Genomic DNA, 24,466 nt, shown 5'->3' with positions numbered 1-24,466 from the left:
ACGACTCACAGTGGCAAACTTTGTACCATGCAGGCTGTGGTACCACAGTGTCATCTAGCTACATAAATCTTGTCTGATTGAGTCTGAGTGCCGGGATATAATGTAATTTCCCAGCGTTCAGATGCCATCTGCCAAACATGTAGCCATAGGCCTGTATACATACAAGCTGTAGTGCTGTGGCTGAGTATGTGTACTCTGTTGATGTCAGTGGAAATGTAATGTGAGTATGTAGCATGTGCTGCGCATGAGTACAGTGCATAACGGTATATGTTTTCAGTATATGGATGTGCAGTGTGTGTATAATTTCACTGCCAACCACACAATTCATCACACATATATATATGCTGCATGGACATGCTGTGTACAGTCTTTCCGGCACCATCCTCAGTGTTTGCATTATCTCATTTCCAGACATCTCTCTGGTCCTGATTTAGCACTGGGTGCAGCTGACAGGCACCGTGCAATAGCCAATCCCTGTCTGTCTGGCAGGGTATGAATTAACCCCTATGTACTGCATTACTATGCCAGGGAAGGCAGCTGCAGAGTCATCTCAGGCGTGCCCAGCTGTAGGGGCTTAGGAGTTCTTGCACTTGGGGGATACAGTGACAGCCTGCAAGACTCTCCCAGCAAGCGTGCATTTATGGGTGGGCAGGGCACCTCTCCCATAGCCTCTTTCACACAGTTTATTAATAACAGAAGAGACAGTTTGTACCGATGAAATGTCCAGTGCAGAAGAGGAAGGCGAGAACTGCCAGGGGGAGAGGTAAGAAAGACACTTTATTTCAGAGAAACACAAAGACTTTAAGAGGGTAACTTCAAAACAGAGCAGGATGACTTCTTCTCGTTGTTAGAAAGGAAAGGGGCACACTCTGCCATAGTATAAAAGGCAAAGTGCTCTGATGGGTGTGTGCTAAAATGCTTAAAAAATGTTATCATATTCTTGTTGTGAACATAATCAGCAGAGGTAAATACCCTTTTAATGCCAGATAACAATGCTAAACAGAGGGGGATTACCTTGATCATCACCCATAATTTGATGGATTGACCATGATGATGTGTCTACAATTATGCTTTCATACCTCTTAGAAGCGCACAATATTTTAACTGAGGCTTCTGTTATATTTGTAGCCTATATTCACTGTGGATATTACTGAGATGTATATTTGCCTTTCTCCTTGGCTCGGGATACACATGCAAGGAGAACCTCCCTCCATGAGACCCCAATGGGTCCAACAGAAACCCCCCATTTCATGAGGTTCAAGTTTTCTGCAACTTGTGCTCCAGGGTGCTCCCCTTTGTGCTTTATTGAACTCAATTTAGAAAGAACCCTTTTTAATTTCCCATTTGCAGGCCTGCTTTCAGCTCCTGTGAGGTATCCTCAGGTTACCTTTCTATTTAGTATCAGTTAACTAGCACCATAAGTAGCTCAGTTATAATTTTAGGTAAAGAATGTTTTTAACCTTCCGTGTTAACATATCGTTGGATGTATAAAGTTAACAAGCAAAGCTGTGAATTTATTGGGTTTCACTCTGCAGGATGGAGGTTATGCTGGTTTGGCACAGTCTTCTATAGTGCAAATAGACCAGTTGGGGAGATCTCACATCTCTCTTGTAACTAGCCCAGTTAGCAGAGTTACACTAGGGTTTTTCCCAAGTCAGAACATACATATCATATATATAGGGGAGACCGGGACACAGTGCAGATCACATATAGTACGTCGACGACTTAACCAAGCATTTGCAGGTATGGCATGAGTGTATGGTCAATAGGTGGAACAGTACACCTGAGACATCAATCAATTATACATTGACAAGATGTATGTAAAAGGAAGCAACAGCAGCAAAAAAATAAATAACAGTTTAAGGGGAGCAAAAAGGGTTATTGCAGCAGGAATGACACCTGGGGAGTGTTAAGGAAAGGGATATGCGGTGATCCGGAGAGTGATGGTTTGGGATCAGTTCTCCACTTTAAGACTATTGTTGATGGAGTAGTCTTGGACAGTGACCTTTTCACTAGTCAGGATCAGGCGGTTCCTAGCAAACCACGAAGCATCCAACTGTGGGGGTTAACTTGTTAAGGTGTTATGTGATTATTAAACTTCTTATAGTTTTATCAACCTCTTGGCTCCAGTTACATGTGTGTGATCTCCCCACCGATTTTGTCTCTGTGTATCATAGACATTGCTATTAGCAGGCTGTGTCCATAACTATTCAAGATAAGCTTCTATATCAAGTAGCACAGTTGGGAGTAGATGTAACATATCTGCAGGATCAAGTCCTTTCTTCCAATGATAATTATATCCACAGGGTGTGGTAGTATTAAAATGGTAGTTGTAACACTTTAGGTATATGTCCTTTCACAAGCATACCTCCTAGAATTCAGAAGTTGCCAGGTATTAAAGGGATTTGTGGGGTCTCTTGCCAAAGTATTTCACTGACTGGTCACACAATGTGTGATCAGTCAGTGTCCAGGATATGGCAGAGCCCCTAGGATTTTACTGTTAGCTGTAGAGGGGAACCCCCAAAGGAACCCTATAGGTGAACACCCTGATTGTTGTGCTGGGGGACCCTAACAGGTGATGCCACCAGTGAAATCACATGGGTTCCCCTGTGCTAATAGAGATCCCTGGGGTCATAAAAGACCCAAAAGTTGATCTCTATACATTGTGCACTGCTCCCTAATAGTGAGCTGTGTACAAATTGAAATAACTAATGCACATTTTCTAAGAAAAATGTAAAATATATATAAAAAATGATATATATATATATATATATATATACATATATATATATATATATATATATAGTCAAAATAAATTTAAGAAAGATAAATGAGTATTGAAATATAAAATAATACCTTTTTATTGGACTAATAATCCATTTTAAGGATGCGCTTTCGAGAGTATAAACCTCCCTTTGACAAGTCAAAAGCAATATTAATCACAGGCATCTAAGTGAGACATGGGCAGCAGTATGGGGGTTACAGAGCATGATACAGACTCATAGGGTATAAGCATACCTGGGAACTTCAGGACTCTGGCTCCGCGTGTCAAACCCGTAGAGTTCCCAGGTATGGGTATAAGTCACACCAGTTTAAGGTGGTTGTGAATTTGTTTAGCCAGTGTGATACAAATTTTGGGGGGTAGAAGGAAGGAGGGTAGTGGTGGCATTGTTAAAAAAACCTCGTACATATCTCTAGGTAAATAAACCAAGTCCGGCCTGTAACATAAGGAGAATTCATAAATTAGAGTAAAATCACAGAATATGCCCTATGAAGTTCCGGTTATGCGATAGAAATCATATGTCCTAGTTTAATTCGGTGTCCTTAGTGTTGAAATGGTTAATCATCTTTATTTCAAATAGTTTCCTGGCTTGCATGTTTTCAAAGTTCCCGTTCAGTACTTTTATCCTTCTTTGGTCACTCTGGGTGAAGTGTTGGCCGACTGGGGTGCAGTTATTATTGTCGTTGTGTGTGTTAATGGAGTGTCTATGTAGGTTCATGCTTAGGTTCAGTTTCTGACCGGTTTCTCCAATGTAACATCCTGCTTCACGTTTACTGCACTGGATCATGTACACAACATTAGCAGATGTACATGTGTATGATCCCTTCATGTTGTATGTTTTGTTGTTATGACAGGCAGTGTTTGTCATTACATATGTGTTTGCATAGTTTACAGCTTAATGTATTTCACGGTTTGGTACCAGTCTCAATAATGTTTTGCTCACTCCGCAGTTTTCTACGAACCCGTTTTAGGTTGGGTGGTTGTATGAAAACCATGATAGGTAGTTTAGAGAATATTTCTTTTAACCCTGTATCCCCTGTTAGTAGTGGTTGTAAACCCTTATAATTTTGCGGATTCCCTCTAGCGTAGGGTTGTATGTAACCACAAATGGGACATGTGTAGTGGTATCCTTCGTATTGTATTGTAACAAGTGTTCCCGGGGTGCTCTCAGTGCAGATTTAATTTTCCTTGTTACTATACTGGTTTTGCAGCCCTTGCTGATGTGACTCCGATAGTGCTTCCAGCTGTTTATTACAGTCGTCCGTGTTGGAGCAAATGCGGTGGTACTTGATGGCTTGGCTGTGAATAATCCCTTGCTTAGCGTAGGGTGAATAAAAGCTGGAGCTATGGAGGTAGCTGGATCTGTCTTTGGGTTTTCTATATACAGATGAGTATCTCCGCTGGTGATATTGTTGTGTCCAAGAAGTGTACAAATTCAGTAGAAAACTTTATGGTATATGTTAAATGAGTTATACAATAATTTCTCTGCTTCAGCCATATAATTATCGACGTAGCAGTAATATTTGAAAGGTTTGTCACAGTGTAAATCAAGGAATCTCTGTCCTAAATCAGCCATAAAGAGATTAGTGTATCATGGTACCATCTTTGTGTCCATTGCAGTTCCCATTTACTTAAATCTTGGTTAAAAGTAAAATAATTATGTGTAAGGATGAATTTAATTAATTTAGTTATTTTTCAGGGCTATATTTATTATTTTGGGAATCCATTAAAAGATACAGTATCTCGCAAAAGTGAGTACACCCCCTCACATTTTTGTAAATATTTTATTATATCTTTTCATGTGACAACACTGAAGTAATGACACTCTGCTACAATGTAAAGTAGTGAGTGTACAGCCTGTATAACAGTGTTAATTTGCTGTACATTCACAAATAACTCAACACACAGCCATTAATGTCTAAACCTTGGCAACAAAAGTGAGTACACCTAAGTGAGTTTCCCCTTGTCCAGATTGGGCCCAAAGTGTCAATATTTTGTGTGGCCACCATTATTTTTCGGCACTGCCTTAACGCTCTTGGGCATGGAGTTCACCAGAGCTTCACAGGTTGCCACTGGAGTCCTCTTCCACTCCTCCATGAACATATCACAGGGCTTGTGGATGTTAGAGACCTTTCCCTCCACCTTCCGTTTGAAGATGGCCCACAGATGCTCAATATGGTTTAGGTCTGGAGACATGCTTGGCCAGTCCATCTAATTTACCCTCAGCTTCTTTAGCAAGACAGTGGTCGTCTTTGTGGTGTGTTTGGGGTCGTTATCATGTTGGAATACTGCCCTGCGGCCCAGTCTCCGAAGGGAGGGTATCATGCTCTGCTTCAGTTTGTCACAGTACATGTTGGTTTTCTTGGTTCCCTCAATGAACTGTAGCTCCCAAGTGCCGGTAGCACTTATGCAGGCCCAGACCATGACACTTTGTCTTTGTACTCCTCACCTGGTTGCCGCCATACACGCTTTACGATATCTGAACCAAATAAGTTTATCTTGGTCTCATTGGACCACAGGATATGGTTCCAGTAATCCATGTCCTTAGTCTGCTTGTCTTCAGCAAACTGTTTGTTGAACTTCCAGTGACCAGTATGAGAGAGTGTGAGAGCGAAAACACCAAATTTAACACACCTGCTCCCCATTCACACCTGAGACCTTGTAACACTAATGAGTCACATGACACCGGGGAGGGGAAATGGCTAATTGGGCCCAATTTGGACATTTCCACTCACTTTTGTTGGCAAAGTTTAGACATTAATGGCTGTGTGTTGAGTTATTTTGAGGGGACAGCACATTTACACTGTTTTACAGGCTGTACACTCACTACTTTACATTGTAGCAGAGTGACATTTCTTCAGTGTTGTCACATGAAAAGATATCTGTATTTATAGCAGGCCTCTATTTTATGCTGATGTGGTATCTGTGGTGTCTGCAACACCAAAAAAACTGATTGAGCAGTTCTGATACTGTGGAGGTTGTGATCTAACACATGATTATGTAATTGTCTTTGAACAAAGAATTCAGTTTATCTATATTTGATATTGTTTCTTTTCAGGGAGACTGAAGGATCGCCAAGAGCATCCTCTGATGTATCTCCGGAACCCCTTTCCTTGCAAGATGTCGGGGTGAGATTCCAGTTTTGTATTGCAGCAGTGGAAGACTTAGAGCGGGAACGTGAGGAGCTAGTTCGTGAATTATCACTTCTTCGGGAACCTTCCCTGGAAGCCGTGAGGCAGGCACATGAAGAGATAGTACGGGCATTTGGCGAGAGAGCTAGGGTGGAGCTGGAGAGGGATACTCTGAAAGAAGAAATACGTCTAGTACGGCGTAGACTGTTTAGGGTGACCAGGGAATGTGTTGCCTCTCAGTACCAACTTGAAAGGCAAAAACAAGAGCTGACACAAAAAGAAGCCGAGCAAGAGAGCTTGGAGACATTAGCTGCACGTCTGACAGAGGAGCTCAACCAACTCCGTAATACATTTGCTCAGCAGCGGGAGAGTCAACATCAACGCCTTAGAGCTCCCCACCCAAGATACACCCCATGTGAGTTTCAGGACCGGAGGCGTCTATCCGTGGAGCTGCAAAGCCTAATTGAAGAGCAGCACAGTTCCCTGGAAGAGCATTATGAGCCAAGATTAATGCAGCTTTTGGAGCGTACTGAAAGAGGGGCTAAAGCACTGCAGGCAGCCCAGGAAGAGCTGCAGAAGCTGCAGGAGGAGATCAGGCCACTTGAGGCTGCAGCCAACCGTCTGCGGGTGGAGAAGAACTGTCTTCAGGAGCAAATTGCTCTCTTGAAGAGGAAAAAAGAAGATGAGGCATTGCTGTACCGGGTACGCATATATGGTTGAATGGGACTTGTGAAAGTCCTGCAAATATATGAACAAATTGAAAATTTCAGGTTTTTTTTTTTAAACAAAAAAAGTTATGATATGAAGCATTATATTAGTTACAGGAGTATTAATGTGATTATTTAATTAGTTGTAAATCTTGTAATATGCAGATCATGTACTAGAGACTACATTTTAGATATCGAGGGTCATACTATGGTTTCACAGGTAGCTCATCATTCCTTAAATGTTCTTTTGGAGATTTCAATTATTTTGCATTGAGAAGTAGTAAAGGGCCCTAGTTCAGGTGGATCTTTGTAATTTGGAGTTTTACTTTAGCCACTTGTTGTCCTGATGGAATTCATTATTGAGTTTATGTTTCACATTAATTTAAGTTAAATTAATTTATTAATGTATTCAGAATGGGAGGTTCTTTAGTAGTTTATGATCTTCCCATGTTGGATTCATCCATGTACATATGAGATATTAACATACAACTAATGAATTTATTTTTTTACTTCTTGCTGCGTATTATAATTTTTATCTTCTTCAGCTTCTTGATTTTTTATGATTATATATTCATTTAACTACTTGCTTGCATGATAAAATACCTTATAGATTTCATGATAATTGAAATGTTTATGTATTAGTATATGTTTAGTTTAGTATAGTTTTTGTTATGATTATTATTATTATTGCTTATGTTTTCTGTTTAATAGTAATGGCTTAATTTATTTTTCTTTTAAGCATGATTTATAGAGATGTTCATTTTTTTTGATGTATTGTTTCATTTTGAATTGTTTCATTAGTTTATCACTTTCATGTTTACTTCTTTAAATAATATTAATAATAGTTTGCTGGGTATAGTCATATTACTAAGCCCTAAGACTAAGCCCTTAGACACATAACAGTCAGTGAAGCTATTCTGCTGCTTTTTTTTCATATGAAGCTAGAGTATTGTCTCAAAATAGTTTTTGCTATTTTGCAACAATATTTGGTTTGCATGAGGACATTTGGTCTAATGGTGGCACAAATATTTATGTTAGAGTCTATATGTGTAATTGTGTGTGTTAGAGTAAGTGTGTAAGCTTGTGTGTATGTTAGTTACGGGGGTGAGGAGGACACAAGGAGCCAGGAGATCAGTTGGCTTTACCTGGCCCGAAGTCCAGAAGGTGCCAGCCCTCCCATGCTTCAAGCCTAGGATAATAACTACAGGACATAAAAGCATAGGGAGATTTCCCCTTTCCATACTGTTGCTAATTCATAGGTACCATCTCTTGATTTACAGTGCCCCATGTGTTTGCGTCAGTTGGGTAAATCACATATTAGGTTTAAAGAGGGCAGGAGTTCAAGAGCCGTTAGAGTTTTAAAATAACTAATGTTTCTTTTCGATTATTGGTGGAATAAGTTTTTAAAGATAATAATAAAACTCAGTAGATATATCTGCAGATGCTGTCAAACCGTGTCGCATTACTTGATGCCAGAAGGTATGCAACGGACCATGTCACATTGCTCCTGCAGGGAAAGCCCTTGTTGTTACCCCTAAATATCCTGAAAAATGCTTAAATCAGGTTGGCCAAGGCAAGAACTGGTTACCGAAAGGAAGCATCTTGTATAAATTGTTTGGCACAATGGAAACAATGCTTGGCTTTTTGTTTTAACGAATTCAAAATTATTTTTAAAATTTTGCGGAACTGTCACATTAATGTGTAATAGACTCGACTGTCCTGCTTTGAAATTGCTGTAAAAAGCCTTATGTTGTACAGAAAGCCAGTAGAGTGCAAGAAAAGCACTAAAACATTTGAAATGCATTTTTATTCTTATTGGTTAATAGTCAAACCGGCTATGTTATTTCATATCACGGTCACTGACAATATATTAATAGTAACATCCTGCTCTAACAAAATAAGCAATTTATTTAATAACACCAATACCCAACATCATTTAAACATATATATTTTATATATATATGATTTTTTCATTTAAGCTCATGTAAATACTAGCCTTATTTTCTATTATCAGAAATGGTCATGATCCATATCTTTTAATAACCTGCCCTCTGAACCTAGGTCAGATCATTTATCCTTTCCAAGTTTGTTTCCTGTGAGTGTGTAGCTGGATTACTTGGGTTTTACAAGTGCTACCAAAACTAGGTTCTTTAACCTGGTGTCAATTTAAGGCATAGTTTAAATCAATTTAGAATACACAGTGATCTGTAAACGGATTACCTTCTGTTTACTTATACATTATTTTAACTTTTAGAACTATTTAATACGCTTATACCAGGCAAACATTTTAAGGCCGTCATCTAAAGACTAGACATGACAATCATTGATATATATTCATCTTACAAAAGTTATAGTTTATGGCTAGCTCTGTTTTATATATATATGGGTTGGTATACTGTATATACAAAATTTGTTACTGATCATTGCAGCAGAAGCACTTTTTAATTGTAATATCCCGGACCTAAGGCAACAATAAGAACCAAATATTACCAGATTTTACTATAGATATATCCATGGCAAGATTAGAGGGCCAAATGGTTCTTAGCTACAGTGAAATGTTTCTGTGTTCCTTGAAATGCACTGTTGAATATGGGAGATATCCTGCATGTAGCAGAAAGAGTGTAATCTGAGATAACTCCCCTGTATTTACCCTCCTCTACTGCTGGCACAAGTACCCATTCCCAAGGATCCAGTGAGAAACATCTATTAATAGGGTGGGATAATATCACAGGCCTGGACAGTGATTTGAAGTGTTTGCCTGGCAAGCAGGGGTTTGGTACAGCTCAAGTAACAAACTAAGGAAGAGACTCCAGTATTTTCTCATGCAGGAGCCTACAAAGCATTCTCCCAGCTCCTAAACGGTGGCACCCTATATGTAATATCCTTGATGACATGAAAATAATTTCATGGTATCCCACAATTTTCTATTCACTTAAGTATTAGATAACCAAACTGAGGAACCGGGTAAGTATTGCTCTCAATAACCACTAGGGTTCACCCCGCACAGGTCCTCTGTAACGGTAGGATAACAGATCATACATAAAGTACAGAAAACAACAGAGGTAACATATGATTCGGGAAAAGGGAACACTTGATTGTGTTGTTTTATATAAAGGAAAGTCATATATAGGTATAAGAGCTGGTATTTACTCTTACAGACCCCTGAAACGTTCTTACTGCCTCTACATGAAGAGTTTGAGGCACATAGCAAAGTATCCTACCGCAAAGACTGCCGTTATCACTCACAGCTGGCAGATGATCTTAAGCAACATTTCCCAAATGACTGGAGGACAAACTTTTTTGTATATCTGGGTATTAAAATCCTTAACACACTGACCACTACTAATACTTGAAACATTGAGAGATTAAAGGGGCTTTGGAATGGTGGCATATATACAAGCTAAAATATCTGGGTTGTGTAGAACTACCTAGGCTGCTATATGTGATGCGTATCATCATTGGTAATGATACTGATGATGACTTTGCAACTATTTTATAAAATATGTTTTTGGAAACATAGAAGACCTAGAGTACTGCTTAAAAATCTTTAAGTTTCGGAGAAGTCTAGGGGACTAGACTTTCCTGAGATTCTACAGAATCAATCCATATGCATTTGCCCCTTCCCCACCCCTAGCTATTTTCCATTCAGGAGATGTGTCCATCCCAACACAACCTTAATGCACATGATATACTTACCACCAGCTTCAGTGCTGGATCAGGAAATGCTGCTGGAGTCTCTTCAGACTCTTGTGTGCATGAGCAGATTGATTTCAATGGGTTTGCTTTCCTGCTACTGGTTGGTTGCTGTAAAAATCATCAAGAGCTGCAGATTCAACCTCAGGTATGTAGATTTATTTATGTTGCTTTTGGAGAATACATATAGTATTCACACAACCAGGAACAGTAAATGGTCTCTTTAAGTTTTACATCTAGGACTATTCCAAATGAACTGGAATGAATGTGGCATTTAATGACCAGGCACTTTAATTCTATAGAATGGTTGCATTTCTGCAACAGTAGTATGACTGGGTATGTGAGATAATGCTAACATTTCTCCTGTCAACGTTTTAGGAACAGTTGCAGGAACTGGAGGATACAAAGCGAGAAATGAAGATTTCAGTCCAGTTACAACAGCATCATAACAAAGAGATAGAGGAACTACGGAAAAGTTTAGCCCAAGAGCTTGCAATTTACAAGTAAGTTGTAAACAACATGGCGAAACTGATGTTTAATTAGATTCTGGGTACCACTAGATGGATCTGTTTGTAATTAGAAGATGGAAGATACTGCGTCTAGAGTTGGGTTTCAAAACACCAGGTTCAGATAAAGGTCTGCAGTATTATATGATGAGAGAAATAGGAGACTGAGTGGGTGACAGCTGCCAGCATAGTTTCTTGGTCTTAATATAGTGTCCTGTTGGAAGAGTGGCGGATCAGTATAAGTGCACTACTTGCTTATTAAGGGGGTGGTTGGGGAGATCAAAGTTCTCCCTTGTACCCAGCCTATTAATACTATACTGAAGAAACCATTACTTGTAATAATTTTGAAAAAAATAATAATGGTAAACATTGGTTTAGTAAGGGGAAGAGGTCTCTCCCTTGTGCCTAGAGTAGCGCTGGCAAACCTATGGAACACATGCCACAATTGGCACAATAAGGCCTCTGTTGTGGCACACAGCCAAGTTGACTGACCTGTGTTCGCTACCCTGCCAGCTCCTTTCAGAGGTGGACTGGACTGCTCTGCCACTGGAAAGACCTGGCAGAGTAGACTGCCTGCGACTAGAGGAACAGGGCAGTCGGTGAGATCATGGATCTCCCTCTCACCAGCCTAAAAAAACGGGAGCTGGAAGTCAGCTCTCATTGTTTCACTGCTCTCTCTCGAAGCTTGCCAACTATTGATCCTGAGCACCGGCATACGATGTCATATCTTGGTGCTCACTACTGAAGCCATGCACACCGCAGTGGAGCACTAAAACAGAGGCTTCATGCTCCCACCACAGGACTTCAGAAAGGCAAGAGATGAGAAAGAGAGAGAGGGAGAAAGGGGAGGGATAGATAGTTAGAAAGATGATAAAGATAAAATGTGTAAGACATAATTAAGGGGAGAGATAGAAAGAAGGGGAGCTAATGAGAAAAACGAGAGATGGAGAGAAATGAGGAAAAAGGGGAGAGAAAAAACAAAAGAGGGGAAATCATAAGAAGGGAAATCAAAGAAAAGGGGAGAAAAAGGTTAGAGTTAGGGAGAAAAATAGAGAGATAAAGAGGAAGACCTGAGGAGAGAGAAATTGGAGATATATAGGGAAGAGGGGTGATAATGAGAAAGAAGAGACTGGGAAAGGGAGGGGAGATAAATCATGATGCTCCCTCCACCATACGTCACCATTGGGATGATGTTTTCACGTGGCTATGCTGTGTCCTTTTTTCCACGGGGTGCTGTTTATTCCACATGAACCTTAGTTTCATCATTAGTTTCATTCAGGCTACAAAACATATTCCCAGCAGTGTTGTAGAATGTCAAGGTGCTCTTTTGCAAACTTCAGGTGAACAGCAATGTTACATTGGAGAGCAGTGGCTTCCTCCATGATGTCCTGCCACAGACTCAATACCTGTTTAAAGTTTTGCATAAACATAGATGTTCCAATGATTCCTTCAAGCTTTTTACTGTTACTCTAAGGTTTTGTTTTTACTTCATTGAGCATTCTGTGTTGTGCCCTTGGAGTCATCTTGGCTGGGCTCCCACTTCTAGGGACAGTAGCCACAATACTAAATCATCTCCATTTATGAACAATTAGTCTAATTTTGGACTGATGAATATGTAAACTCTTTGAGATTACTTTGTAACCCTTTCCAGCTTTATGCAAATAAACATTTCTTCATTTTAGGTCTTCTGAGGCATGGTTCACATCAGATGCTTCTTGAGGATAGCAAACTCAGTGTGTTTGGGTGTTTTTTTAATGTCAAAGTAGCTCTAAGACAGACCTTCAATCCTGTTTCATTGATTTGACTCCAGGTTTGCTAACTCCTTACTCCAATTAGCTTTTTTTGAAGTGATTAGCCTAAGAGTTTGCATACTTTTTCCAATATGAGCCAATGGTTGACAGATGTATTCAATATAGGCAAGAACAATAAGTTGTGTGTTATTAGTTAAAACTGATTGTGCTTGTTCATTATTTTAACTTAGCTCAAAATCACATCATATTTTAAGACAAATTAATACATAATGCTGGTAATTCCAAAGCGTTCACTTAGTTTTTCTTGCCCCTGTATATTTTTTAAGCAGGATGGGTGCAAGGTGTTTGGTGGCTGTTCAGATGGAACCCATGTGCTGCTGCCACTGCACTTTTCTTCCTTAAAAATATGAGAAAAGAACGGTTAAACAGATTATTCTTCAAATTTTTGCATTAGTTTAAATCCTTTTGAATGTGCTGTGATGTGGTGGGTGATTTTTTTGGTGGCTGTTTGGAATTATCATTACTATAAATCTCATTGCATAAGTATTTTGTATTGCATTCTCATTATGGTAGTCATTTTTGACTTGTGGCTGTACCCCTTCCAAACACAAGTGCCCTGAGGCAAGCCCAAGAACAGCAGTAAGAAAATCTAGATCTCGATTTTCAGTATGAATACAGTGGAAGTCAGGCCTCACGATCCTTCTGACTTTATGGATTTTAAGCAGGAGGTGTCAGACAAGTTACCACAGTGATAACTATAACTTTTATTATTTTTACATTTTGAGGATCCTGATTGGTGTTTGACGGATCAGAAGAACACACTTAATGAAAACTCGATGGAGTCTCGCATGAGACTTCCAGCACTGGGAGGGTTAACAGTCCCCAAACACTGTCTCAAGCACAAAGCATTCTCCTGCAACAGAAACCACCGTTTCATGATTTTTTATTTTTACTTTGAGGCTGCCAATTGGTATCAGCATTACTCAATATTCATGTATGAATATCTTGCACAATACTGACAGCTCCAGTAGGGTTAATGGCAGTTCCCATAGCTGCATTACTTTTTTTTATTTCACTGACTTGTCCGAGACCAATCAGCAGCACTCTCTTTACATGGAGCATGCAGAACACCATGCATCCGTTTATCACGGAAGCGATCATAAGATTGAGGCATAGAGGACCGCGTTGGTATGCGGGTCCTGCCAAAAACCTCGCGGCCGGTCAGACACTCTAGGGCACACCCCGGTAATCCCGCAAGGCTGCCTTCAGACTGCTCCCTCCCAGCATCTCCTCCTTTTGCTCTGCCCAGGAACACAGCGGAGTCACGCGATTTTACATCACTTCCTGTGACTCCGCTGTGTTCCTGGGCGCAGCAAGAGACGCTGGGAGGCAGCAACGCGAAGGCAGCCTTACGGGACTGCGGGGGAAATCTGCAGTTCAGGTTGGCGGGATTGGACACGTTGCGGGAGCAGACACAAATGTTGCGGGAGCAGGCGGGATTGGAATCAGCAGGAACGGGATTAAAAAAAAAAAAAAAAACAGTCCTGCGCAGGGCTCTACTTCACACCTCCCTATGGCCCCAGCACCTGGAACTGCCAGCTAGCGGGGTACCCAGCAGCACGCACACTGCTTCTTTGTTCAGGGCGTTGCATGCCGTCCCGATAGGTTTTTGGCCCACTTTATCCTTTACGGCATGGATCTTCATCAAGGTTTAACAGTTTTTGTTTTTTTATGCACCCAACTCCCTTAAAGTCAGTAGACAAATGTTGATGTGGCCATCAAACAAACAAAAAAGCTATGCATATGAAGTATTACTGTAATAAAGGTAATGTTGCCAGACAAAGTGGGCCATTGTTGGCAGTCTATTTTAGCGCCGGTTTTAACATAACAAAACAATGTATAATTCAAATGTGTATAACAAACAGTAAAAACAATAACACCAATCCCAAAGAAGGTAAAGATGTGGGTTTAGTGATCAGGTAAACACGATTTAGGGCTTCAGCTTGCCAGTTCAACTGTGCCAGTTTCTAAACGATGAAGGTAGTGGAGGACATAAATATAGTTAGGGCTGCAACAACTAATCGATAAAATCGATAATAATCGATAATGAAATTCGTTGGCAACGAATTTCATTATCGATTAGTTGAATCGATTATTATCGATTATAAAATGAGGGTTTTTTCAGAGCAAACGCTCTGAAAAATCCCCCTCATTATATAATCCGTTTAGTCTGACTCACCGTCTCACAGCAGCAGCTCCTACTTACTCCCCCTCCCTGTAATCACTGTGACAACTGGCCCCGCCCCTCCCTTCTCCAGGCCAGAACCACATGGCTGTGACACTCATCTAACTGTAAGTATATGTATATATATATATATATATATATATATATATATATATATTTGGCCTACTGAAAGTTAGGGGAGGTGGGGGTTAATTTAGGGGCAGTTATGGTTAGTGGGGTGTTTAGGGTTAACTTTTGACTTGTGGCTGTACCCCTTCCAAACACAAGTGCCCTGAGGCAAGCCCAAGAACAGCAGTAAGAAAATCTAGATCTCGATTTTCAGTATGAATACAGTGGAAGTCAGGCCTCACGATCCTTCTGACTTTATGGATTTTAAGCAGGAGGTGTCAGACAAGTTACCACAGTGATAACTATAACTTTTATTATTTTTACATTTTGAGGATCCTGATTGGTGTTTGACGGATCAGAAGAACACACTTAATGAAAACTCGATGGAGTCTCGCATGAGACTTCCAGCACTGGGAGGGTTAACAGTCCCCAAACACTGTCTCAAGCACAAAGCATTCTCCTGCAACAGAAACCACCGTTTCATGATTTTTTATTTTTACTTTGAGGCTGCCAATTGGTATCAGCATTACTCAATATTCATGTATGAATATCTTGCACAATACTGACAGCTCCAGTAGGGTTAATGGCAGTTCCCATAGCTGCATTACTTTTTTTTATTTCACTGACTTGTCCGAGACCAATCAGCAGCACTCTCTTTACATGGAGCATGCAGAACACCATGCATCCGTTTATCACGGAAGCGATCATAAGATTGAGGCATAGAGGACCGCGTTGGTATGCGGGTCCTGCCAAAAACCTCGCGGCCGGTCAGACACTCTAGGGCACACCCCGGTAATCCCGCAAGGCTGCCTTCAGACTGCTCCCTCCCAGCATCTCCTCCTTTTGCTCTGCCCAGGAACACAGCGGAGTCACGCGATTTTACATCACTTCCTGTGACTCCGCTGTGTTCCTGGGCGCAGCAAGAGACGCTGGGAGGCAGCAACGCGAAGGCAGCCTTACGGGACTGCGGGGGAAATCTGCAGTTCAGGTTGGCGGGATTGGACACGTTGCGGGAGCAGACACAAATGTTGCGGGAGCAGGCGGGATTGGAATCAGCAGGAACGGGATTAAAAAAAAAAAAAAAAACAGTCCTGCGCAGGGCTCTACTTCACACCTCCCTATGGCCCCAGCACCTGGAACTGCCAGCTAGCGGGGTACCCAGCAGCACGCACACTGCTTCTTTGTTCAGGGCGTTGCATGCCGTCCCGATAGGTTTTTGGCCCACTTTATCCTTTACGGCATGGATCTTCATCAAGGTTTAACAGTTTTTGTTTTTTTATGCACCCAACTCCCTTAAAGTCAGTAGACAAATGTTGATGTGGCCATCAAACAAACAAAAAAGCTATGCATATGAAGTATTACTGTAATAAAGGTAATGTTGCCAGACAAAGTGGGCCATTGTTGGCAGTCTATTTTAGCGCCGGTTTTAACATAACAAAACAATGTATAATTCAAATGTGTATAACAAACAGTAAAAACAATAACACCAATCCCAAAGAAGGTAAAGATGTGGGTTTAGTGATCAGGTAAACACGATTTAGGGCTTCAGCTTGCCAGTTCAACTGTGCCAGTTTCTAAACGATGAAGGTAGTGGAGGACATAAATATAGTTAGGGCTGCAACAACTAATCGATAAAATCGATAATAATCGATAATGAAATTCGTTGGCAACGAATTTCATTATCGATTAGTTGAATCGATTATTATCGATTATAAAATGAGGGTTTTTTCAGAGCAAACGCTCTGAAAAATCCCCCTCATTATATAATCCGTTTAGTCTGACTCACCGTCTCACAGCAGCAGCTCCTACTTACTCCCCCTCCCTGTAATCACTGTGACAACTGGCCCCGCCCCTCCCTTCTCCAGGCCAGAACCACATGGCTGTGACACTCATCTAACTGTAAGTATATGTATATATATATATATATATATATATATATATATATATATTTGGCCTACTGAAAGTTAGGGGAGGTGGGGGTTAATTTAGGGGCAGTTATGGTTAGTGGGGTGTTTAGGGTTAATTTAGGGGCAGTTATGTTAATAGGGTGTTTAGGGTTAATTTAGGAGCAGCTGTGGTTAATGGGGTGTTTGGGGTTAATTTGAGGCAGTTGTGGTTAATGGTGTGTTTAGGGTTAATTTAGGGGATGCTGTGGTTGATGGGGTCTTTAGGGTTAATTTAGGGGATGCTGTGGTTAAGGAGGTGTTAAGGGTTAATTTAGGGGCAGTTATGGTTAATGGGGAGTTTAGGGTTAATTTAGGGGAATCTAAATCCTGGGGGCAGTGAAGTGACATATCTGGGGGTATACGGTATATAAGGCATATGTGGGGAGGGCAGTGTGGCATGTCTGGGGAGGACGGAGTGGTGTATCAGGGTGTATAAGGCATGTCTGGGGGTAGAGTGGCATATCTGGGGGTAGAGAAGTGGCATGTCTGGGAGGCAGGGTGGCATGTCTGGGGAGGATGGAGTGGGGTATCAGGGGATATAAGGCGTATCAGGCACAGTGGCAGATGTGGGAGGCAGCGTGGAGTGGCAGATGTGGGAGGCATTGTGGAGTGGCAGATGTGGGAGGCAGCATGGCGTGGCATATGTGGGGAGGGCAGTGTGGCATGTCTGGGGAGGACGGAGTGGTGTATCAGGGTGTATAAGGCATATCTGGGGGTAGAGTGGCATATCTGGGGGTAGAGAAGTGGCATGTCTGGGAGGCAGGGTGGCATGACTGGGGAGGATGGAGTGGGGATATAAGGCGTATCAGGCACAGTGGCAGATGTGGGAGGCAGCGTGGAGTGGCAGATGTGGGAGGCAGCGTGGAGTGGCACATGTGGGAGGCATTGTGGAGTGGCAGATGTGGGAGGCAGCATGGCGTGGCATATGTGGGGAGGGCAGGGTAGCATGTCTGGGGAGGATGGAGTGGTGTTTCAGGGGGTATAAGGCGTATCAGGCACAGTGGCATGTGGGGGGTAGAGTGGAGTGGCAGATGTGGGAGGCAGATGTGGGAGGCAGCGTGGAGTGGTATATGTGGGAGGCAGCGTGGAGTGGCAGATGTGGGAGGCAGCGTGGAGTGGCAGATGTGGGAGGCAGCGTGGTGTGGTATATGTGGGAGGCAGCGTGGAGTGCTGTGGTAGGCAGCGTGGCATATGTGGGGGGGCAGCATGGCATGTCTGGGAGGCAGCGTAGCAAGCCTGGGCTCAAATGTGCATATATTGGGGGGCTGGTTGGGAAATAAAGACAAGAAATGTATTATCAAAGTTTTTTTATTCTGCTGTTTGTATTTAACATCATTTGTTTAGTAAATTATTTTAAAAAAATTTACATTCATTTTTTTTCCCAACATACAGTGGCAGTACGCTGGGTAATGTTCTTTTCTCGGGACAAGATCTAAAGATAAAACAAACAATTAAGTGCCCCGGAACCCCTCCTCCTTGCCCATAAAAACCAGGGCGAAACCGGAGGAAGACAGTTCTTTTGTCCCTTGCAGGGACGGACAGGTCTTTCGTCGGTCCGGACGGGTGTTTCATCTATCCGGACAGGAGTCCGGCAGCTGTTGAGGCACACGGGTTGCTGCCTGGGGGTCTCCGTTGCCTCCGATTGCTCCCCGGGTGGTGAGCAGAGAGAGGCTCCCCTCCGTAGCGGTCCGCGTTACGGAGGATGTAATGGCGTCTTCCTTATCTGAGCAAGGAAGTGGGAGCATGCGCGGTTTGGGTGGAACGCACGCCCGGGTGTCGTTGCGTTCCACTGAAGATCCGATCGCGCTACTGAGCATGCGCGAATCGGATCTTCCGGAGGGCGGCAATTTTAAAAATTGCATTTAAGCGCTTTGCCTGTCTGACTGCTGGAGCTTTCGTCAGTACAGTGCAGCCGTGTCACCAGCCCCCCCACACGGTTCAGAGGAGGTTAGGGTAAGATATTTTCTTTATCTTGACTCTTTCCTATCCTCTTCCCTCCTAAAAAAAAACAAAAAAAAAAAAAAAAAAAAACTTTTAATATAAAATATTTTTTTTTTTCATTTTTTCATCAGATGTCTAGTCCGTTACTGTCAGAAAATCCGGATAAGGATAAAAGACCTCCTTCCGCTCCCAAAAAGGCCACTTCCAAAGCTAAGCATTTGTCTTGTGCTGAATGTGCTACTCCACTGCCTGATGGCTGCAGGAAAAAGGTGTGCAATGCCTGCTCTGCTGAACAGCTTGCTGCTGAAAAGCGCAAAGACCTTCAATCCTTCCTCGGGTGGTTCCAGGAAAATTTAGCTCAAACTTTTGAGGCATTTCAATTCTCGGCAGCTCAATCTCAGGAGAGAGTCAAGTTGGATTCCACGCACAAACGCAAGAGATCCAGGTCTTCATCTCATTCAGACCTTTCCTCGGGTGAGGTCTCCCGGTCCTCTAGTTCTTCTAGTGATAGTTCAGAGGAAGAGATGGTTTTCCCCTCCCAGGATCTCCGTAAGTTCACCAAGGAGGTGACTCGTATGCTCCTAGTAGGAGATGTGGGGAAGGTTAAAGGTTTTCCGGTACTCCCTAAAGTGGATGACCTTATCGCCAGGGAATGGAAGCACCCTGAAAAAAGAGCCTTCATTTCTAAACGCTTTAAGCAGTTGTTCAGGCTTCAGGGGGAATATTCTTGGGAAGATCCCCCCAAAGTGGACGTACAGGTGGCCCAGCTCTCCAAAAAGACTACTCTCCCCATCGGTGAAGTGTCCGGGCTCAAAGACCCTATGGACAGGAGAGCGGAGACTTCTTGCAGGCGGGTGTTCCAGGCGGCAGGAGCTCAATGCAAGGTGGCAGTGTCTAGTGCTGCAGTGGCTAGGGCCCAGCACATGTGGCTTCAACTTTTGCAGGATCGTCTTGCTGATGATGCTGATTCAGAGATTAATAAACTGTTGAAGAATTTAAGGCTTTCCAACGATTTTTTTGTGGATTCAGCGCAGGAATCTCTTAAGCTATCAGCCAAGAACATGGCCTTGTCATCTGTATCACGCAGGGCCATTTGGTTACGGTCCTGGACGGCGGATTCAGCTTCTAAATCTGCGCTTTGTGACTTACCTTTAGAGGGTAAGAAGTTGTTTGGTGCTCCGTTGGAGGATCTTATTAAACAGATTTCAGATACTAAAAGAGCTTTGCCTCAGGATCGAAGGCCAAGGTGGAACCGTAGATATCCTTATAGGAACCCGAGACCCGTCTTCCAATCCTCCAGATCTCAGAATTTTCGTGGGCCATTTGGGGATAAAAAATTCCAAGATCGGCCGAAAAAGCAGGATAAAAGAAAGTTCTGACTGCAAGGTGGGAGGACGTCTTCGTCACTTCAGCCTATCCTGGGAACAGACCACACAAAATCCGTGGGTTCGTCACATTATTTCGGAAGGTTACAGGATAGAGTTCTTTCGGCCTCCGGTCCACCACTTCCTGATTTCGTCCTACCCTTTAGAACGAAAAAATTTGTCTCTCTTTTCCGAAAGCATGAAGCTTCTGGGAAAAGCGGTGATAGAGACGGTTCCCGTTCACCAAAGATTTCAAGGAGTGTATTCCCGGTTGTTTCTGGTACCAAAGCCGGATGGCTCCTTTCGTCCGGTTCTAGACCTGAAGTCAGTAAACCGCTGTATCCCCTACCAGCATTTCCGGATGGAGAGTATCACCTCAGTCGCTCAGGTGCTAAAGAAGGGAGATTTGATGGTCACCTTAGACCTGAAAGACGCTTATCTTCATGTACCGATTGCCGAAGCGTCCAGAAAGTTTCTGAGGTTTGCTTTGCGCGTCAATCACAGGGTGCATCATTTCCAGTTCAAGGCCCTTCCTTTCGGTCTGGCATCAGCCCCAAGAGTTTTTACAAAGATCCTTTGTCCGTTGACAGCTCATCTCAGAGAACAAGGTATCTCGATAATTCCTTACCTGGACGATTGGCTGATCATGGCGGCCTCCCGGGAGAAACTTTTGTCAGACCTTTCCGTTACTATGAAGTTTCTGGAAATCCACGGATGGTTAATCAACAAGAAAAAATCTTGCCTCATTCCCTCTTCCAGGACGCTTTTTCTGGGGTTTTTGGTGGACTCAATGTCCCTTTGCGTTTATCTTCCGCGTTCCAAGCGCCTCAAGATAAAACAAGAGATCTCGTCGCTGCAAAGAAATCCAATTTGCTCTGTCAGGAAGGCTATGAGCATTCTGGGTCTTCTCACCTCTGCCATCCCGGCGGTTCCTTGGGCAAGGTGTCAACTTCGTCCCTTGCAATGGCAGATCCTCTCGAACTGGTCCAGGCAAGAAGAAGATCTGGAAACGTCCTTCGCTATAAGCAGCCAGGTTCTCTCCCAGTTGAATTGGTGGAAGCAGTCGTCCCATCTCGCCAGAGGACTCTCTTTCTGTCCCAGAAATTGGATTATTATCACCACGGATGCCTCCGCCCGAGGATGGGGAGCCCATGTGGGCTCCCTTTTTCGAAGAGGAGATTGGGCTCCAGTAGATGCTGTCCGCTCTTCAAATTTCCGAGAGCTAAAAGCAATTCTTCAGGCTCTCCTGGCCTTCAGTTCGTTGATAGAGGGTCAAGCTGTCAAGATCCAATCAGACAACGCAGCGGCCGTCGCATATATCAACAAGCAGGGCGGCACGCGGATCCGGAGTCTTCAGATCCTGTGCGCAGTTATTATGGAGTGGGCCCAACTTCATTTGACGGACATTTCGGAAACGCACATCAGAGGTCGCTACAATTTAATCGCGGACGATTTAAGCAGAGCAAGATGGTCACAGACAGAATGGTCTTTGACCCCTCAAACCTTCTCCACTCTGGTGTCATGCTTCGGTCTTCCGGAAGTGGATTTGATGGCGACTCGCAAGAACCGCAAGGTCCCGGTATTCGCGTCCCTCAACCGATGGGATCTTCCGCAATTTTTGGACGGTCTTTCCATGGTGTGGAATTTCCGGTTAGCCTACATCTTCCTGCCGGTGGCATTAATTCCTCGAGTTCTGCTGAAAATCCGACACGACAAAGCCAGGGTCTTGGCCATCCTTCCATACTGGCCCAACAGGGGTTGGTTTGTCCTCCTCCGGCAGTTGACCATCACCTTTTGGGAGCTTCCGATTTCTCCACATCTTCTCGAGAACATCGACCTTCGCCTGGAACTTCTTCAGATGTTCCGTTTGACAGCCTGGCTGTTGCAAGGCTGATCTTGAGTGACCAGGGTTTGGACGAGGACGTCGCAGACTTTCTGTTAACTTCTGTCCGGAGTTCGACGTCCAAGATTTATTTTCGGGTATGGACCAAGTTCCCATTTTTCCTCCTGCCATCAATTCCGTCATTTCTTTCTTACAGGAAGGTTTGACTTTGGGCCTTAGTGTCTCGACCCTTAAAGGGCAGATCTCGGCCCTTAGTCATTTTTTTCTTTCAGATCTGGCCTCTCACGTGCTTATTAGATGTTTTTTTAAGGCCGCTACTATTCGCCGTCCTCCTAGGAGGTCCTTGTTTCCATCGTGGGATCTTGCCATTGTACTTCGAGCATTGTGTTCAGCTCCTTTTGAACCTCTGGAGGAGGTATCCATGAAGTTTCTGTCGCTGAAAACAGTTTTTTTAGTGGCTATTACATCGGCTAGGAGAGTTGGGGAAATCCAGGCGCTTTCATCCTCTCCGGAGTTTACGATTTTTCATGAAGATAAAGTTGTTCTCCATGTTAAACCTTCTTTTCTTCCTAAGGTCATTTCCCGGTCCAGTATTTGTCAGCCCTTGGTCCTTCCTACTTTTTTTCCGTGTCCTTCCTCTCCGGATGAATTGATTTGGCACACGTTAGATGTCAAGAGAGCTTTGGAAATTTATATTGCTCGTACCTCCTCCATCCGTTCTTCAGACCAGCTATTCATCAAATACTTTGGACGGTCGGCCGGGTCAGCAGTTTCTAAAGCTTCTATTTCTCGTTGGCTGGTGGACGCCATCCGCATGGCTTACCACGCTAGTGGTCTCGCTCTACAATGGCCCATCAGGGCACATTCTACTCGGGCTATGGCGGCCTCCTGGGCTGAAAAAGCTGCGGCTTCTCCTGAGGACATTTGTAGGGCTGCTACCTGGTCCTCGTTTTCCACTTTCGTGCACCATTATCGGCTAGACATCTTTTCCTCCTCTGCGGCGGATTTTGGGCGTAAGGTGCTCCAGGCGGTGGTCTCCTGATATGGCCCCCCCATTTCTGGGATCTTGCTACATCCCAGCGTACTGCCACTGTATGTTGGGAAAAATGGAAATTTTTACTCACCGTAAATTCCTTTTTCCTTAATACAGTGGCAGTACCAGTTTCCCTCCCTTATATAATAAATTATGTTTGGCAAGCTATTTGGTGTCTGTCTTGTTACTTACTGTCTTCCTCCGGTTTCGCCCTGGTTTTTATGGGTAAGGAGGAGGGGTTCCGGGGCACTTAATTGTTTGTTTTATCTTTAGATCTTGTCCCGAGAAAAGAACATTACCCAGCGTACTGCCACTGTATTAAGGAAAAAGGAATTTACGGTGAGTAAAAATTTCCATTTTTATCCGATTAATCGAAAAAATAATCGGCCAACTAATCGATTATTAAAATAATCGTTAGTTGCAGCCCTAAATATAGTCATACATACCTGGTTTTGGTCTAAATGTTCTCTTCACTGGACTATTCTTCCATGTTGTAAAGACAACTCCAGTGTTTTCTTCAATTCAAGGACAGATGCAGCATTTGCCATGCTTTATAGCGAATTATACTCAAATGATGAACCTTTAGCTGACAAAATTTGGCTTCTTTTAATACTAATAGTGCAATTATGCTGCAAGTATATAATGAGAGTGTTTGAGCCACTCGTCGTAAAACATCTTATGTGTTAGCTTTACAAATAATTTACTACCAAATTCAGGTTTGGGCAGAATTAAGTAAAAAAATGAAGTTACCTAAGCTACACCTCAATCACTTGGGTGCTTAGAGAATATAGAATAAATCTAGAAAACTCAAGTCCTGGGACCGAGCCTGCCTTTGTACTGGAGGAGACTGTATAATTTTAGGAAAGGTGGAAAACGGCTCCTAAACAGCAGAATGGATGTTAGTAATTGGCAAGTAGAGTGTGGTGGCAGCGGCTCCTCTATGTACAAAGAACTTCTTGTCCACAAACTTATGAACTATAGTCTATGTAGCCTAATCATTTCCTGTAAATCACTTTTTAAATTTCTCATTTTTTCCCTATACAGGGGATGCCTTGAATTATATGGGCAGCTCTTCAGGTCTGTGGCAAAAAAGGAATGACTGAACTTTCCACCTAAGAATTATGCAGCCCAGTCATAGGCACAACCACACATGGAGCCTCAGATATGTAAACATCGAGACAAGCCTACATACGTAAGGGACAATTGTGGTTTCATAATAGCATAAATGCAGGCTATGTGCCAGTCCGCAGCATACATGCACCGGTTGGATTCACAGAATGTCCATTGAAGGTTATAACAGTGGAACACGAGAGATGTTAACTATGAGAAATGCGTGAGGAGGGCTGATTTGACGTAAACCCTTGCTCAATAAAATAATCAAGACAGACGTTAAAAATACTTTAAAACCATCCCGCA

At 42.9% G+C, this 24,466-nt stretch overlaps 1 protein-coding gene across 2 annotated transcripts; it reads left to right on the top strand.

The window, feature by feature from the left end:
• The first annotated feature begins 546 nt into the window (after positions 1-546).
• SYNC (syncoilin, intermediate filament protein) lies at positions 547-24,462 on the top strand. Of its 2 annotated transcripts, XM_053454784.1 has the most exons (4): positions 547-763; positions 5,841-6,615; positions 10,692-10,816; positions 24,095-24,462. In XM_053454784.1, the coding sequence occupies exons 1-4, from the start codon at positions 720-722 to the stop codon at positions 24,147-24,149; spliced, it is 999 nt and encodes a 332-aa protein (XP_053310759.1). In that variant the 5' UTR covers positions 547-719; the 3' UTR covers positions 24,150-24,462. The 2 variants fall into 2 exon arrangements, with proteins under 2 accessions (XP_053310759.1, XP_053310760.1); XM_053454785.1 differs by lacking the exon at positions 24,095-24,462 and having other exon boundaries at positions 10,692-10,820.
• Positions 24,463-24,466: the final 4 nt, after the last annotated feature.

The sequence above is a fragment of the Spea bombifrons genome, chromosome 2 (assembly GCF_027358695.1).
Source record: "Spea bombifrons isolate aSpeBom1 chromosome 2, aSpeBom1.2.pri, whole genome shotgun sequence".
Taxonomy (NCBI): Eukaryota; Metazoa; Chordata; class Amphibia; order Anura; family Pelobatidae; genus Spea; species Spea bombifrons.
Note: the sequence above shows the minus strand (reverse complement) of the source record. Positions and strands in the feature narration are given on the sequence as shown.